This window comes from Saimiri boliviensis, chromosome 19 (assembly GCF_048565385.1).
Source record: "Saimiri boliviensis isolate mSaiBol1 chromosome 19, mSaiBol1.pri, whole genome shotgun sequence".
NCBI lineage: Eukaryota > Metazoa > Chordata > Mammalia > Primates > Cebidae > Saimiri > Saimiri boliviensis.
The window spans coordinates 24,500,941-24,519,673 of record NC_133467.1 but is presented as its reverse complement, the minus strand read 5'-3'; the positions used below and the strand labels follow the sequence as shown (position 1 = coordinate 24,519,673).

At 40.1% G+C, this 18,733-nt stretch overlaps 1 protein-coding gene across 9 annotated transcripts in view; it reads left to right on the top strand.

Annotated features, from left to right (window-relative positions):
* LOC101052132 (lymphotactin) overlaps positions 1 to 16,905 on the top strand; it is a 143,795-nt gene extending 126,890 nt beyond the window's left edge. For 6 of the 9 annotated variants that reach the window (XR_012515053.1, XR_012515050.1, XR_012515049.1 and 3 more), the window contains one exon: positions 113 to 206. Coding sequence is in view for 2 of the 9 variants with exons in the window: in XM_074389922.1 (XP_074246023.1) it covers positions 202 to 262; positions 3,563 to 3,677; positions 4,547 to 4,715 (345 nt within the window). In the remaining 7 variants the exon portion in view is untranslated. Of the gene's footprint in view, positions 1 to 112; positions 263 to 3,562; positions 3,678 to 4,546; positions 7,637 to 7,749; positions 10,855 to 14,549 lie in introns of those variants that run through there. The other 3 variants (XM_074389922.1, XM_039460267.2, XR_012515048.1) reach the window with 2 other exon arrangements.
* Positions 16,906 to 18,733: the final 1,828 nt, after the last annotated feature.

The window sequence follows — 18,733 nt, the reverse complement described above, 5'->3', positions numbered from 1 at the left end:
GTTAGTATGAACAGGGAAGAGGGACTTTTTTTTTAAAGAAAAAAGAAAGCATCAGTATTGCAAAGATTTTCCATGATCCTACACCCACATTGAAAGCCCCCTCTCACCACAGGAAGTGTGCTGACCACTGGATGAATATAAGACGTCCTCAAAGAGCCTGATCCTCACTCTCTCCCTGAACAGCTCAGCAGGACCTCAGCCATGAGACTTCTCATCCTGGCCCTCCTTGGCATCTGCTGTCTTACTGCGTACATTGTGGAAGGTAAGTTGAGAGGCTGTCTGTAAGATAAAGGACAGGGAGGCAAGGCAGGTGGGCACACACTTTGGGTTTGACTCAGGTTTTGACTGGAGTAAATGACTTTTCCCAGATGAACCTTAAACTTCACATGTGCAAAACAGGAATGATGGTTTTGACTGTAGGGGCCTTCGTAAACTCCCAAAACAGGGAGAATTTGGTTAGTATCTGGGTTCCTACTTTTCCTAATTGGATAATTACGGGTAAATTTCTTAACCACTCAGGACCTATGCCTATCTATGTATAAATGGAATAAAATAACAGATGTGATCACCTGAGATTAAGCTTAAATAAATATTATGGCTTATTTATTCATTTAATAACATCAGATTTCTTTACAAACTGTAATTGTTTAGTTAATGTTAGCTCTGGATTAGAGGTGATGATTATAAATGCATTTGTATCTTTTGTCTATTTAATATATAGTTTGATAAATCATCAGAATCTTTGAGAGTTCAGTCACAATGTGGGGATGCACTAGAGGATGTATGTTCTGGAGCAAATCAATGTTTTCAATGTAAAACTAAGCCCCGAATGACTGGAAATTCAAACCCTCATATCCAGAAAACCAATATTATCTTCAAGTACATGGGGGATTCTGTTATTACTGCCATGAATATTACTATTTGTGAGAAATTTTCTGGATTTGTAAGAGACCATATTATAATAAATACTAACAAATAGATCAGCACCTTATACACAGTTCAATAAACCTGCAAGACACATCCAGGTAAGATTTAGATATACTGAGCCCTTACCTGAGCATTCAGTAGATATTTCTTGAAGGATTACTTTTTCCTACAACTGGAGTAAATTTGTCACTTATTTGTGCTCTAACTGATAGACTTGTCCTTTGGACTGTGATATATAATTTAATCATGGGTCCAGAAGGGGGTCCATGAATAAAGGTGGCTGGAAGTCCTTGAAATTGTGTGCAAAACAAAAAAAAAAATTAATGATACAAAAAATTTGATTACTGCACTAGGTGTCATGCATTTTGCTAAGACAACGGGCATGCCATTTGAGGGAAACTCAGGTCTGGGTAGGGGGAAGGAAGCTCTGTTAGAGGCTGAGAGGAACTGCAGACACTGGTCTCAGATTCCCAAGTTTTCTATTTGAAGGAGCTCAATAAGTCTCACTGGTGCCTAGCTTCTTATGTACAGAAGGAAGGCAAAGCAGTCTCTGCTTTGACTCAACTCTGCAACCTGAAAGGAGGTGATGTTTTAAAGAACAGCATAGACACACACGCATTGCTGAGAATAAGGAAAAGCCTTTGTGGTTTCAAGTATAAAGTCTTGGGAGTTCATGTTAGATACTTCACAGAGAGAAATACTGTTTCTAAAATATGAGAGAAACAAAGATAAAGCCCAGATTTTTCCTCTTTCACTGGCTTCAGAAACAGTTCAGCATTAAAAATAAATTGGCAAAGGCAGAGGGTAGGAGTGTGCTGACTGGCATTGGGAGCGAAGGAAAGAAAAAGGAATGATGAGGAAAAGCAACATCCGTGAACACTGTTTAGTTCCGTACTTTAAAAAAATGCCTTCTGATATTAGCAACACTACAGAGCAAACTTCGTGGTTATCAGTGGTTACTTTAGATGCTTTTTTGCTGCCTATTTCTCTAGGAAGCAAAGGCCAGTGTCTACAGCTAAGGAGAAAATCAGCATTTTTAGAAACTTTGATTAGATTTTGCCCAACCCTTAACAGTATTAATTCTCCCAAGTTATTTTTCCTTTTGCAATGTAAGATGGTTCTCTAAACTTAATAGTTTAATTCCCCTTAGGCCATTACTACTGGGGATGAATATTTTAGGGCTGACTTCTTTTATATATACATTTATATATATAAATATATATGTAATATTACCTTTTACCATTTATTAATTTTTTTTGAAGGAGAGTTTTTATTATTTTTATGTACAGAAAACTCAACAGTGTACATTTAACCCAGTTTAGTGGCAGGTTCTTCAGCCTTTGCTATTTCCAGCGTGGCAATGCGAGCCACAGATTTTTGACCCAGGATACTGCAGACCTCATCATATCCATCGTTGTAATTGGTCCTGCTAGCTTCCATCAGCTTAGCCAAAGCTTCTTTGTCTTCCTGGTTAACCTGTGGGAAGGTGACATTGGTACTTCCTGTGGACTGGATGTCCCAGTCTTGCCTTCCTTCTCCTTGATAATGCAGTAAGGGAACCTCATTTTAGGACACAGGACAGGCAGAAAGATAACCAGCTTGATGGGGTCCATGCCATGTGCAATCACCACCGGCTGAGCCTTCTTGTTTTCCAGCAAGGTGGTGATGGTGCTAACACCTGCTCAAGGGACAGGTGATTTCCTAGTGGGGACACCCCCTTTGCCAGCAGCTTTCTTCTCAGCCTGGGCCAAGAGTCTCTGCTGCTTCTTTTGTTTTGTCTCTGGTTGGTACTTGTGGATCAGGTTAAGTGGCTGAGTAGCTGTTTGGAGTCTAAGGCCTGGGTGAACCACTTAATTGCAGAAGGCACTTTCAACTGCTTATAGAGGATAGCTCTTTGCTGCTGCAACCAGATATAGTGGGGCCATTTCACTAAGCAGGTGAGGTCCCTTTTGGGCTAGATGTCCTGTCCAATACCCTTCTTCACAATGGCAGGGGCTGGGGTCACCTTCTTTCCTTTTCAGCATCTTGGGAGGATGGCGAATGGAGACAGTTTACCATTTAGAATGAGAACACCTTTACTTAGTCAGTGAAAAACAAGCTTCCCTCCCCCACTAAATGTTACCTTGCCTAGATTACTCTTCACGCATTAGTCTCTCACTTATAGTAACATATTTCACTATTTGAGATGATCTTTTCTGTTTACCTGTCTGTTGCCTGGCTCCCTCATTAGAAGATGTGCTCTATGAAAACAGGATTAACATCTGTCTTAATAAAACATGTGGGACACAATCAGCACTGTTGTATAAAAGAATGAATGAATGTCACTGGGGCATCTGCTAGCCGTCCCAAGAGTCTAAGTGAAAATGTACACAGATATGGGATAATCTCTTGTTAACTTCTCTCAGTGTGAAATTCCTGAAACAATTCTATTGATTGAATTTTTAAATTAGTCAACTATTTACTAAGATTCTATGATGGGCAAGACATTCAGGATGCCTATGAGTCAAATCTTCCCCCCAACAGCGAATGGACTTACAGTCTCACAACATTTGCAGAGTAATTTAACAGATGATTATTCCTATGATCTTGATAATTGCTTTATTTTTAATTGCCTGGTATTTTTTTCTCTCACCAGGTATAGGGAGTGAAGTCTCAGATAAGAGTGTCTGTGTGAGCCTCACTACCCAGAGACTGCCAATTCACAGAATCAAGACCTACACCATCAAGGAAGGCTCCTTCAAAGCAGTAATGTGAGTTTCCCTCCTCAGAAGCTGGGCTGGGTGGATAACTAGAGGTATAGAAATGTAGTTCATAGAAATGCTGCCCTCCTCAGGAAAAGTAGGCTAACATGGAGGAACGTCTCAACTTAACCAATAACCTCTTTATTTTTCCTTATCCATCGTGTCTTTATGCAGCCCAATCGAATAGCGATTATTGCAAAAATTTGGCTGCCAAATAAAGAATAGAAGTCCTCCTCTATTTAGCTTAGCAGAAGAGTCCGATGAATACTGTGCACAGCTCTGAGGGCTGGGTTTAGAGATGGCTGGCCCATTCAGGGTTTCCCTGCAAGCTGCACTGGAGTGGGAGTGGTTATTAGGGTTGAGTTAGGCTGAGTGCCATGTTTTGCCAGTTGCATATTTCAAGAAAATGAGTCAATGGACAACCTATATGGTGACTTTCTTCTACCAGAATCTCATTTTGAGAACTAATAACTCTTCCCAACACATAATGGCCAGCTTTACTCTAAGATATGAAAAGTCAACAATCGCCTTTTATTCAAAAAATAAGATGAGTATTTTTGAATTTGAAAAGGAAGAGGATATGTAGTAATGGAACTAGATAGCCTCAAAAGCTTTTTGTTACATTTGGTGACATGGATGAGAAAATGAGCCTGTGAATTATAGTAAACAGGGGGCTGGATACTACTTGCATATATTTCTGCTTTATGTTAAAATAGACGGCAGAAGAAGGATGCTCATTTATGATTTCATGGCTCAGAAAGACTGTTTCTTGCAGTAATTTCGGCACAAGATCTCTTCATGTCTGCTCTGATCTTAACTCCTGGCCCTGAGGATTTGAGAATGTGGCTAACTTCATCTATGTTTTCCTTGTATTACAGTTTTATTACCAAACGTGGCCTAAAAGTCTGTGCTGATTCACAAGCCAGGTGGGTGAGCGACATGGTCAAGAGCCTGGACAGGAGGTCCAAGACCACAAATAACATGACCCGGACCAAGCCAACAGGAACCCAGCAATCAACCAATACAGCTGTGACCATGACTGCGTAGCCTCTGGCACCATGACCCTCTCTCCAGCCAGCCAGCTCATTTCACTTTATGCATTCATGGACTGAGTTTATACTCACTTTTTATGAAAGTACTGCATGAATAAAATTATTCTTTCGTATTTTTCTTTTAAATGCCTTCTGCATTCACTTATATGTTCTAATTAATAAATATTTATTATTAAGAATAGTTTCCTAGTCTATGCATTATTTATAGGGAAAGGTAGTGTATCATTTGTGTTTGATTTCTGTCCTACCTGTACCTCTCTTTGACAGTAACCATAATGGAAGAGATTCCTGCTAGTGTTTACCAGGGGTGAAAGCTATCTTCATCACTCATAGATTCCAGCTCGTAATGGTCCTTTATACATGAGTTACAAGTTACAGCTGTGACAGTGGCAACAATTTGAGATCTATTTCAACTTGTCTCTACAATAGAATTCTGTTTATAAAAGGGAGGAAATAATCCAGTTGTCACTGGGTTCCCATTCTGAGGGTCCACTACTCAAAAAGTAGCTTCACTCAACGTTTTTTTTTTTTTTTTTCTGTGTTTTAGTTTGGTTTCCTATTAAAGGAATAGAATGACACAACTTATCCTTTTTTAGTCCCATTAGCAAAAATTATATTTTGGTATAAAGTAACTTCAAGTAAAAATCAACACCTTTTTAATTGGACAATAATCTCACTACCTTTATACAAGTTATGCTTTCTTGTATAACAGATTCATGCTGTCTTGTATGCTATTTAAATTGCTAATTTGTTTCATGCTTAGGGTTTTACTATCCAAGTAGCTGATGATGTATACGTCCTGTTCTATCTGCCCCTAAATAGGAAAACCTGACCTTGTCTTCACAGTTTTACATGAACTCAGTCCACCAGTACATACTTACGCATGCCTAATGCATTCTGCATTCTTGGCTGGGCACTGGAATGCAATGATGAAACCTTTAGGTGTTTGCCTTCCCGGGGTTTACACTGGGGAAATACACAAGTAAGCAAGTGATTTCAATGCAGTGTGATATGTGCAATGATGGAGAAAGCAGAGGGTATGAGGTTTGAACACACAGGAGCAAGGCTGTCCAGATCTTAGCATGAAGGAAGGGTAGAGATAAGCTTTCCTTTAAAAATAGCCTTTATCCTGAGACCAGCAGGATGAGTCAGAGTTATGCAGAAGGTTTCAGTGCATTCTAGGCAAAGGGAACAAGCAGCACAGGCAAAGGCCTGCAGGTAAGAGAAATCCTGATGAATTAAGGAAATGCAAGTAGTTTAATATGACCAAGGGACAGCGCAGAGGTTAGGAAGTGGATGCAAAAGGTGGTGTCAGGGAGGCAGAGGCGATATGAAGGGCCGTGCCTGCCAGTCGTTTTAAAGGCTGTGGGAAATGATACCAGCTGCCAGGTGGAAGATGGGGTGTAGAGAACAAGAGGGGAGTCAGGAAGCTAACTGGGAGGAGGCTCTGGACCTGGTGACTTCTGAACTTGGCCTGGCATGGTGCGACAACTTTTTTACCTTTACCTCATGAGTCTTTACTGCTTAGCCAGGGAGCACATTAGTTATGCATGACTGCATGACTCACGATGCGGCTCAGCTGTGAATGCCAAATGCCTTGGGCCAGCGACTCTTTTCACCAATTTCCATGGCTGTATAGAGCCAGGGCTTGGACAGGAGAAAATAGCATTGGTGGAAGACAGCTTATTACTTTCATTATTCATTGGCTAAGCTAAGGTTCATCAGTGGGAACGCACTTGGAGCCAACCACCCAGAGGAAGAAGGAGGCTCATCTCTATTACTGCTTATTTCACCCTGAAATACCATTTATTTGACTTTATTTTCTGTCTTACTTAGAAGCAGGTTAAAGACTATGAATTTGATGTCTATGCACCTAGTGCCTGGGATATCATAGCCTTCCAATACATTTTTATGATATGTACTACCTCATACGTACCATAAACAGCTATAGGAATAGAGTCTTCTGTATATTTAAGTCCACCCTGGGGAAGTTAGGAAAAGCTTAGCTGAAGAAGTGCCTTTGAACCTGAGAAAGAGCTTGCCAGGAAAAGACAAGGGTGGGCACTCCTGCTAGAGGGGCCAAATGAATGAAAGTACAGAGGTCGGGAAATGAAGGCACGTGTAGGGAAGCTGCTTGTTTCCAGGATGGGCGTGTTGTAGAGCTCAGTGATTATAGAGGAAAGGTAGCTTGAGGCCAGACTGAGAAGGCCTGAGTACCATGACAAAGGATGGGCTCTTAGGCAGAGGGACCTAGGTTGCAGCATGTCAGATGTGAGGTGGACAATAACGATTTGTAGGAAAATGGTTGAGGGCAGTGGGAACCATTAGGCGATCATTGCCTTGGTGCAGGTTAGAGGAGATGCTGGCTGGAGCCAGGTCGTGGCAGTGAAAATAGAGGTAAGGGCCCTAAGATAGTGCTGGAGTGGCCTGTTTACCCAATGACAATGAGCATGAACCAGCTGGAGGGCTGGAGCCAGCTCTGAGAGTTCCAGCATGGGTGACTGGTTCAGAAACAGCACAACTGCTTGGTAAGACTAAGGTCTAAATTCTGGTGAGGCTACTAATAAATCCTGAAGAAAATAACAAGCACTAAGGAGAGGGAGACGAGGGAAAAAAAATAACCTGGGAAAGTGAAAACCTGGTTATCAGCCTTAATAGTCAAGTTATTCAGACAAAATCCCAAACTACATTTTTATTCCCTTCTTACAGACAATTCTTTTACAAGAACGAGGTAAAAATAAGCCTGCATTTCTGTGAAACTCTTTATGCCCCTTGGAAAATAAAAAAGGTACATATAAATGGAATACAGTATCCGCCGGGTGAGTCACTGGTGCTATTTTAAAAGGGATTTGTCACATGGCAGTGGGAGGCAGAGAGAAGAAGAGATGAATCGGTAATGAGAGAAAGAGATATGAGGTGAAAGAGGTTTGGAGTGGAGATCAGGGGCACCCAAGCATGACTAAAAGGTGGGGTTTGATGAGGGAAGGTGAGGGAGAAGCCAAAGGGACTTTTTTTTTTTTCCTTTTTAGGGAAAGAAGTAGTAAAAATTTGGACAGACTGCTGAGGACAGAGGAAGGCTAGAGGAATAAGCTGGGGCTATTATTCTGGAGGCTAGGAAGGAAATTTAAAGAAATCTCAGCTAAGAGAAAGTTCCTCCTCATCAGAAGAAATTTCAACCAAATACAGGTGATGTATGTTGATTTTCTGTCACACTGTGCTGCCTAGAGTAATTGCTAACACTGGATATATTATCTGCTTCTTTCTGGAACTTGTGATTTCTCTCATCAAAGTGGAATTGCTGAATGAGATATTTGGAAAGAAGTTCCACCGTCTAGAATAAGGAAACCAAACGCCACATGGCCAGATGGAGATTATCTTAATCGGAATCATGAGGTGTTAATTATCTTAATCGCAATCATGTGTGAAGGAAGAGTGACTCCCCTTTCTCTGAAGACTGGATGGAAGATTGAAGGTTGGGTGGGTGGGGAGGTTGATGAGAGAGTAGAGTATTAGAGATCTAAACCCATCACAGGCAGTAGATAAAAGAGGGAGGAGCCATCATGTGATCTCTCTCTCCCTCTCTCTCTCTGAATAAGAAACTTGCGTGGTTGCCAGGAGCCTTAGCTCTGCCTGGGTTGTACACTGGCTCCACCACATACCATTCAGGTGGCAGTGGGGAAATTCCTTAATTTCTCAGTGCTTCAAGTTGCCTCACTTACATAAATGGAATAATAATAATACTAGTGCCGACCTTGAGGGCTTATTGTGAGGGTTCTAGCACTTAAAATAGAGCCTGACACATAGTACAGGCTCAGTAAATATCAGCTTTTATGAACTATAGTCAATGGAGTAGGATGCGGTAAAATGGAGAGTGAATGAAAAAGGGAATAGATATATCAAGCATCTTCAAGAATTCCTGGTAGCTGACAATTTACTGTTTGAGACTTGTCTTCATCATTTAGGCAAACTGTGTTTTTCTGTATTTTCTATAATTGCATATAACTCATAGAGCGGTCTATGAAATACTTATTCCATGAGAGCCTCCATTTAAAAAAGACTCTATGGTCAAATGTATTTAGGAAATGATAATAACATCCCACTCCTCTTTGACATAACATGTCAGAATCTCTAAGAAGTACTGTGGAATATATACCCATATATACTCACCTACCTCAGCGTTCCTTCAGGTGAATCTGAGCACAGAACCCCTTTCCACGTACTAGTTATTAATATCCTAGGAACACTTATTGAACACACATTCTTAAAGCATTGTTAGACCAAAAACATGCTTAGATCCATTATTCTGAAAGAATAATGCTACAATTAGTGTCTCTGTAAGCTGCTAGAGACTGGAGTCCTATTTTTGGAAATGTCTGTTGTTCTGGAGTTTGTATGTATCCTGTGTGTGTGAATATGAGGTTCTCACGGACTCTTTGGTTCCTGTAGATTGTTCATTAATCAGTGCCACCCAAAGTGTCTACCTACCAGCGTGCACTGAGTACTGTATTAGTCTGTTCTCTTGCTGCTAATAAAGACATACCCTAGAATGGGTAATTTATAAATGAAAGGGGTTTAATTGACTCACGGTTCAGCATGGCTGGGGAGGCACCAGGAAATTTACAATCATGGCAGAAGGGGATTGTAAATCCTTCTTCACATGGCTGCAGCACGGAGAAGTGCCAAGGAAAAGGGGAAAAAGTCCTTCATAAAATCATCAGATCTCGTGAGAAGTCACTCACTATCACATGAACAGCATGAGGGTAACCTCCTCTATGATTAAATTACCTGCCACTGGGTCCCTCCTATGACGTGTAGGGATTATGGGAACTACCATTCAAGATGAAATTTGGGTGGGGACACAACCAAACCGTATCAAGTACCTACTGTTCATAAGATGCCATACTAAGCATTCTTGGGACCAAACCAGAATACCTGATGGATCCTAACTTACCTCTTTCAGCGGCTTTGCTTCGGCTCTTCTTTGTGCCTGGAGAGCAGCACTCCGCCTCCTCTTTCTTCCTTCTGCGATCAACAGCATCCGTCTCAGATGCTACCTTCTCCAAGAAATCTTGCTTGTCCTTTGAGCCAGATCTAATTATGTGGCTTTTCTAAACCTTGAGGCCTTTCTTCTGGCATTCATTTTATTCTTCCCTGAATTGTAGATATTTGTAAACTTCTCATCTCTTAAAGAGATCAGGAGCTCTTGGCAGCAGGAACTATGTCTTATTAATCTCTGTATTTCCTGTAGCATCTACAAGAGGGCTTTCCCACGGTCTGTGCTCAATACACAGTTGCTGAATTAGAACTATTAAAGGGAACATAAGACCTAGTCCCTGTGACTTACGTATTATATTGTAGTTGTAGATATAATAACTATGCATGAGGATATTATGGCAGTAAAAGTCAGAGGTCACTGATAACTGCCTAGTAAATGAAATGGACTGATGACAATATACCTCTTTTATAATATCAGCTCCGATTGATTGGCAGTGGCTGCAGACTTTCTGTGTTGAATGGGATCTTCACATTATTTCCTGGCTCAGCAGGGAGTGCTGTGATCAGTTATTGATGTCTGCACTGTGCTGTAAGCTGGCCAGTGCACATAGATCATTCAGTGACTCTGGTATGGTCCATACCATATGGGGCTCAGAGAAGGGGCAGTGACCTGTGGGCAGACTGGGCTGGTCAGTGAAGGTTTGTGCCATGGACAAAGAGATTTTGACTGGGCCACGGAGGTGAGTAGAATTTAAAAGCCAAAGCAAATGGGAGAGATAAGGTAGGCAAAAAGGTGTGAAGGTGGAAAAGACCAGGATATTTCTGTTGATGATTTGATCAATTTGCCTTTTCTGTTAGACTAGACACTCCATAAAAGCAAGGCTCACTTCTGCTCTGTTCGTGGCTGTATGCTGACACCAGGCATAATGCAAACACTCAGCCAATACGCACCAAGTGGGCAGGGAGTATGACCAGGAGCGTTAAGATGACAACTAGGTCCCAACAAGAATGGAGGAGCGGCGACAGACGAATGAAAAGCTGACTCAGGAAAGATCCATGAGGCTGAAGAATTAACTTTATCTTGTGGGCATTTTGAAGAGTGAAAATTTTTTAGGAGAAAACCTGAGTTCCATTGAGATGTAAGTAGCATTTGAGCAATTTAACCCATAGCTGAATTAATCTAGTTCCAGATACAAGTAGTATTTGAGTAGTTTATCTCATAGCTGAATTAATCTAGTAATTTAGAATCATTTTCTGTGGTTGGCCTCATCACAGATTCATATAACTGTGCCCACACCAGTAGAAATGCAAATCATGACAAATCATGGACATCCAGACCAACTGCTGGAACTGCTCAGCTGAGGTTGAGCATCCTGGGTGCCTCAAGAGATCCATGTCACAGACCAGCAGGCCTTTTGCCAGTGGGCTGCAGGCCCGAGACACATAGGAGCAGAGAAACCCAGAGCCAACCGTCTTCCTTATCCTTAATGACACCACTAGGGCAGCTTATAATTGGAGAAGAAGGTTCATTTTATACCTCAGGGCACATTTAGGAGAGAGCTGTACTGTCAGGCCTTGAAACATGTCCACATTAAATAGGTTGACAGGGGAAAGTGGTTATTTATAAATCCACACCATTACCTTTACACCTGGAATGAATGAATACAGGCCCTAGTGTATATTTTTTATTACAGACAAAATAGGCAAACTGATTATTAGTGTAGTGTAATGATTGTTTTCTTCATTTTTATAACTATATTTTTCCCTTGACTGGAATTCCCTAACTTATTCATTCATTATAGCATTCAGATGTTGTGGCAGGTTTGGAAGAAGTTGTCTTGAGTCTTGAGGAATCAGAATTATTTAAATATTTCAGTTGACAGTAGCAGAGAAATCTAATGATTAGATGGGCTACACCTGATTGAGATCGACAGTCCTTTGATATGTGTCAAAGCAACTGTGCTTTGCATGCTTGGGTTAGAACTTATATTTACATAATTGAATATGAATATACTAAAAAAGTTTACATTCCATCTACTATATTTGTAACATTTCATAAAAAAGACATTGGAAAGGAACATTAAATTCACAAGTGAGTTGCTTAGTGCAGTTGAGATTTTGTTTCTTGATCTGGGTGCTGCTTATAGGGGCCTGTTTAGTTCATGAAATTTCATCTATTTGTTAACTTACAATATGTGTACTTTTTGATTTATGTGTTATATGTCAATAAAAAATTGAAGGAATTAATTGCTTAGTTTTCTCTCTTAATCATGATGAATCATGTTTAAGACTAGAGTTCATTAAGAACACAGGAGAGTTAAATTTGACAAAATTGATAGGGCTGAATTTTAAAGGTGGACCTAGAAATGGAGGAAGATGGCCAATTTCTAGTCACATTCGTTTTGAAAAATTAATTTTGTGGAGTGATATAATACTAATCATGATCACCTATGTGATTCCAAGAATGAAAAGCCTTATAGGTAAAGATGAAAGATTAAGTGCTTGAAAGATTTTTTTCCTTCTAAGCAATGAAGTGTTTCTCCATCATCTTGTCAAATGCTAAGAAGCAATGCCAATAAACACAGAAATGTTGCATGAAAGTGAAAAGATCCCAGTACACTCTGCTGGCACATAATTTTGATACCATGAAACAACATCAAATGCTCCTGTATACAAGTGTCCTTTTTAGGACATTTAAAAAAAATTATACTTTAAGTTCTGGGCTACATGTGCAGACATGCAGGTTTGTTATATAGGTATACACATGCCATGGTGGTTTGCTGCACCCATCAACCTGTTATCTACATTAGATATTTCTCCTAATGCTATCCCTCCCCTAGCCCTCTATCCCCAACAGGCCCTGGTGTGTGATGCTCCCTTCCCTGTGTCCATGTGTTCTTATTGTTCAACTCTCACTTATTAGTGAGAACATGTGGTGTTTGGTTTTCTGTTCCTGTGTTAGTTCGCTGAGAATGATGGTTTCCAGCTTTATCTGTGTCCCTGCGAAGAACATAAACTCATCCATTTTTATGGCTACATAGTATTCCATAGCATATATGTGCACATTTTCTTTATCCAGTCTTTCATTGATGAGCATCTGGGTCAGTTCCAAGTCGTTGGTATTGTGAACAGTGCCACAATAAATATACATGTGCATGTGCCTTTATAATAAAATGATTTATAATTTTTTGTGTATATACCCAGTAATGGGATTGCTGGGTCAAATGGCAGAAATACATTAGTTATTTGAAACCAGTGAGAACAAAGACACAACATATCAGAGTACCTGGGACAGAGCTAAAACAGTGTTTAGAGGGAAATTTATAGCACTAAATGCCAAAAGGAAAAAAAGCCAGGAAAGATCTAAAAGCAACACCCTAACATCACAATTAAAATAACTAGAGAAGCAAGAGCAAACAAATTCAAAAGCTAGTAGAAGACAAGAAATAACTAAGATCAGAGCAGAACTGAAGGAGAACCCTTCAAAAATCAATGAATCCTGGAGTTGGTTTTTTGAAAAGATTAACAAAATAGATAGACACTAGCCAGACTAATAAAGAATAAAAGAGAGAAGAATCAAATAGACACAATAAAAAATGATAAAGGGGATATCACCACTGATCCCACAGAAATACAAACTCACATCAGAGAATACTATAAACACCTCTATGCAAATAAACTAGAAAATCTAGGAGAAATGGATAAATTTCTGGACACAGGCATCCTCCCAAGACTAAACTAGGAAGAAGTCGAATCCCTGAATAGACCAATAACAAGTTCTGAAATTGAGGCAGTAGATAATATAGCTTACCAGCCAAAAAAAAAAAAAAAAAAAGCTGAGGACCAGATGGATTCACAGCTGAATTCTACCAGAGGTACAAAGAGAAGCTGGTACTATTTCTTCTGCAACTATTCCAAACAATAGTAAAAGAGGGACTCCTTCCTAACTCATTTTAGCCTCATTTTAGGAGGCTAGCAACATCCTGATACCAAATGTGGTAGAGACACAACAACAGCAAAAAATTTCCCGCCAATATTCCTGATGAACATTGATACGAAAATCCTCAGTAAAATACTGGCAAATCGAATCCAGCAGCACATCAAAAAGCTTATCTGCCACAATCAAGTAGGCTTCATCCCTGGGATGCAAGGCTGGTTCAATGTACACAAATCAATAAACGTAATCCATCAGGTAAACAGAATGTTTTTACTTGCATTAATTCACTAAAACTTCACAGCCAAAGTCAGGCAGGATGAAGTAGGAAGGGCAGGAATGGCTGCAAAGTTTACAGACCATGGAACCATGGTAAAAACTCAACCAGAATTCTTTCTTTTGTGTGCTTCAAACGTTCTGCGTTGAGATTTCTAATTTTTATAATTAGAAAAGATGTAAATAAAGCACACCAACAAACACTTATTGAATGTCCATTCAATGTAAAACAGATCCCTGGCTGCATTGAACAGTGGAGACAATTGATAAACCCTTTCTAATTGATTTGTGATCTCTTTCTCCAGCCAAATTCTTAGCTTTCTCTGAAATTCAATCAGATAGGTTTTACTAACCACGAGCAAAACTACAGTAACTCTTGCACTGTGTTTTCTCTCAAGAGAAACGTTCTGTAAACATTCTGTGTTTGAAGCTCTGATGACCCGAATGTGGTTACAGAAATTAAAATGTTATAATGAGGAGGCAAATCACCCTTGGTTAGCACAGACAAATCCGGGACCTATGAAGAGACTGGGGGTTATCCGCAAGGATAAGGTGGAGGTAAATGATTTCTCACTCCAGCTCCTATCAAATAAATCTGATTCAGTGTTTTATGTACAAATACAGTGTTTCCCTTATCCTCTCGTTGAGGAAGGATGCATGAGTGATGTCCAGGCTTGGACTCTGTGCCCTACCACCAATGCCAGCAGCCTTCACAGCAGACTCTGACTCAACGCACTTCACAGCAGTGTCTTGCAGGAGGAACCACAGAGATTCTGTATGAATTTTCTGCAAAGAACTTAAAACTTTTTTTGTAAAGACATCTGCAGATTAAGAAAAGAAAGGCTTCTCTCTTTTTGGTGATGGCCTTGGATTGGTATACAACAGCAAGCCTGAAATATGGAATCAGCTATCCCCCCCATCAGCCGTGATTATGTCATGTTTCATTTGTTTTTTAATCATCATTTTAGGTTTGTGCTGAGCTTCTGCCTGGGGTTGAGATGGTTGGCTGTAGGATACTTACTTTGGCTTCCAACAGAAACTGTAGGGATGACTTTAGTGATGGATGCCTCAGCTCCGTCCTCTTGTTCCTCACCTCCCGGAACTCAGGAGAAGAGACTAGGGAGGATACACCTGCTTGTCTTTCTGATAAATGGTATGATTCTTGGAGCAATATTGTCTTTCTTTGTGTAGCCCCATCTCTATATATTCAGAAGTTGGGAAAAGGATAGGCACATGATAGGAGTTAATAACAGATTCCCCAGTGTGTTTTAGAGAGGTGGATTATGCTGTCAGTTGCTCTGAGAACCACCTTTTCTTGTTGTTCCTTTCTTTCTCTCTAGCACTGATATGCTTGGAGTGTCCTGGAGACACAACTGCATTCATAAGTACCTGTGTATTTTGGGAAGATTCCTAAAATACAAAGGAAGATATAGAAGAAAGGAAACTAAAAACAGAGTCTCGACATTGAGATGAGCACTAGTGTAAATAAATATTTTACTCTTTTCTTGATTACATTTTGTGTGTATAGCTTTTGAGCAAAGACACAATTTAAAAAGGTTTAGTTATCCCCTGACTACACAAATAAATCACACGGATTGCTATGAAGAGGTGTAACAGATTATGCTCTGCAGGAAGAAGGAGATTGTGATGAATTGGCATCATCCATCTTAAATGTTCCTACCGTCCTATTCTTAATGTTAAATTGGATTTATGTGAATGCTTAAAATTTTTAATTTTTCTGAAATGTGTTTATATCAGGCTATGGGAAATGCATTTATTTCAGGTTATAGGTTTATTTCATGGCTGGCTTCTCTACAGGATGGGACAAATGTGGGGAAGCCAGCATTGCAAGTGCACCTCTTATTTTCTACTACACAGATCTTGCTGATGTAAAAAAAAATCAAGGGATTCAGAATGATTAGGACCATTTTCTAGGATTGCAGAGGAGCAGAATAAACAGAACTCTGTTCAGTGGGATTTGGTTTAACGGTACTTCTTGGCATGCTTTCTTGGTGTGGTCAGTGTAGGACTTGTAGTGAGTGTGGCTCCATGGCATTGGAGTCAGACATTATGGCCTTAAATTCCAGCTTGGATAAACATTGGCAGAGTGACCTTTAATAAACTGCTAAATCTCTCTGAGCATCATTGTTTTCCTCTGTAAATAAGATGGCCTAACTTACATGGTGCTTGTAGGAATCGAATGAGATACACTGATGAGCAAATAGACAAGAGGCAAGACCCTGTCTTCATGGAACTTCTTTCTAGATGGGGTGGTCAGGGGGAACTACACACAAATGCACACACACACACACACACATACACACACACACATATCAATCAAAGTGTGCCAGGAGGTGATAAATACTACAAAGAAAAACAAAGCAAGATAATAGAATAGGGAGGATTTATAGGGAAAGGGAGGAATGAGCAGTGCTCTATTATAATAGAATGTCATCAGGGATGTCTTCTCTGATAATATGCAGGAAACCTGAATGAAGTGAGGGTTGCTGTGAAGATATCTTATGGAAGAATATTTTAGGTTGTATGAGGATGAGTATGCAAAGGTCCTGAGACAGGAGTATGACTGATGTGCTGAAGAGCAGCCAGAAGACTGGTGTGGCCAGGGCTGGTGACAAAGAGGAGAGTCATATAAGGGGGCTTAGAGAGCTCACGGAGCATTGTAGGGCCTTGTTGGCCATGGGGGTTATCTGGAGGAACCACTGGATATGTTTGAGCAGAGCCATGATGCAATTTGTTCTAACCCTATAAAGAGTAAATTCTAATGAGTCAAGGGTAAAAACAGAGATTCCAGTTAGACTATTAAAATAATCCAGGCAAGATGATAGTGGCTGGGATGGTAAGCAGAAGAGATGGTGCGAAAATAATCACATTTGAGACTTTTGGGGTCTGTATTTTAAACAACGTTGTTGTGCTATAATTTATATACCATGAAATGTATCCATGTTAAATATACAAATAATGTTTTCAGCACGGTTACGGAGCTGTGCGATTGTCACCACAAGCCAGTTTCAGAACATTTCCATCACTCCCAAAAGATCCTGCATTCCCATTTGCATTTAATTCTTGCTCCCACTCCCAGTCCCAGGCAACTTCTAATCTGCTTTCCGTCCCTACAGATTCGCTTTTCTTTGACATTTCATATAAATGTAATTGATATATGTAGTCTTTTGAGTCTTGCCTGTTTCACTTAGCATTCTATTTTTAAGACTCATTTATGTTGTACCATGTAGAATTAGTCTATTTCTTTGTTTCTGAATATTCTGTATATTCTGTATATTCTGAATATTTCTGTAATTCCATTACATGAAATATCACATTTGTTTATCTATTTATCAACAAACGGGCATTTGGATTGTCCTACTTTACGGCTAATACTAATAATGCTGCTGTGAATGAGTCTTTACATGGACATATGTTTTCATTCTTCTTGGGTAGATACCTAGGAATAGAATTGCTGGATCTTACTGTAAGTCTGTGTTCAACTTGTTAATAAAGTGCAAAACTGTTTTCCAAAGTGACTGTATCATTTTACTTGACCATTAAACATGTGAAGTTTCAGGTTTCTCCATATTCTTACCAAATCCAGCGAACAAGAGCCTGTAGAGAGGATCATGGATGGCTGATCCATTGCAAATGTAGAAAAAGTAGAGGAGTTTTTCAGGAGAGCTGCATGTGGGCTGAAGGTTTGGTGGTTGGAGCATGAGGGGGCTTGCTTCTGATGGATCTTACTGTTTCCAGGGTCGTCAGCTGAGCGTGGAAAGAAGGAAAGAAGAGCATTGTTAGCTTGGAAAGAAAGGCAAGAAATTGACATCTAGAAGAGTGGAAGAGCTACTGAACGAGGGAAATGTGGCTAGACTGAAGGAGGGAGAGGAGCAAGGCATTTTCGGTGTGTGCAAGGCAGTTAGTATTGCGAAGCTGGAAAAGGAGGTGGGTGAGGATGTTAGGGAGTGATGGTCAGTGCAAAGGTGGTAAAGTCAAAATATTTAAGGACTTACTGGGCTGAAGAATTATTGGGATTAAAGTACAAGAAAGAAGGAGATACAGAGATAGGGCGTGCTGTCCAGGAACCAAGGTAATGCATGACATTCCATGCATTGGTGATGACAATGTACGATCGTGAGAGGAAGGGTCTGAAAGAAGAGATCAGACCAATATTTGAAAACAAATAGTCTGCATGGAGAGTGAAATCAGCAAGAATTAGAGTAGAAGTAACGACGGAGAGATAAGAACCACATCTCATCTCTCCATTGTTGGAGACCAGGTGATGATGGAGAGATGAGATGCCAAAATCTTCAAATAATAAAAGCGAGGATGTTTTGATTCTGGAGAGGACTGCAACAGGAGAGGAATCTGGCATCTAGTAGTATTACCTCAAGATCTTGTCTTCAAAGTCTCTGTGTACGGGAAGGTCAGGATAAAAGAGAAATAGTGGTTTGGAAACAGCAATAAAATGCAAAGAGGATGCTTAATCTTTTTTCAGACTCTGTACATTAAGTACGGGAAGCAAAACCCCTGCCACGTGCCTGGCACAAAGCAGGCTCTCCAAGCATGTAAGCTCCCTCTCATAGTCAGCAGTAGAGGTTCTCAAGGTCCGGATCTCTTAATTTTTAAATTAATTATTTGGCTTAACTAAAATCTGTTGTGGCTTGGCATTTGCATTGCTTTAAATCTACTTTTGAGCATATTAATGTTTTTTTTTTTTAATTGTACTTTGGGCTCTGGGGTACATGTACACATCCAGCATCCTGTAGGATTGTTACATAGGTACATACATGCCCTGGTGGTTT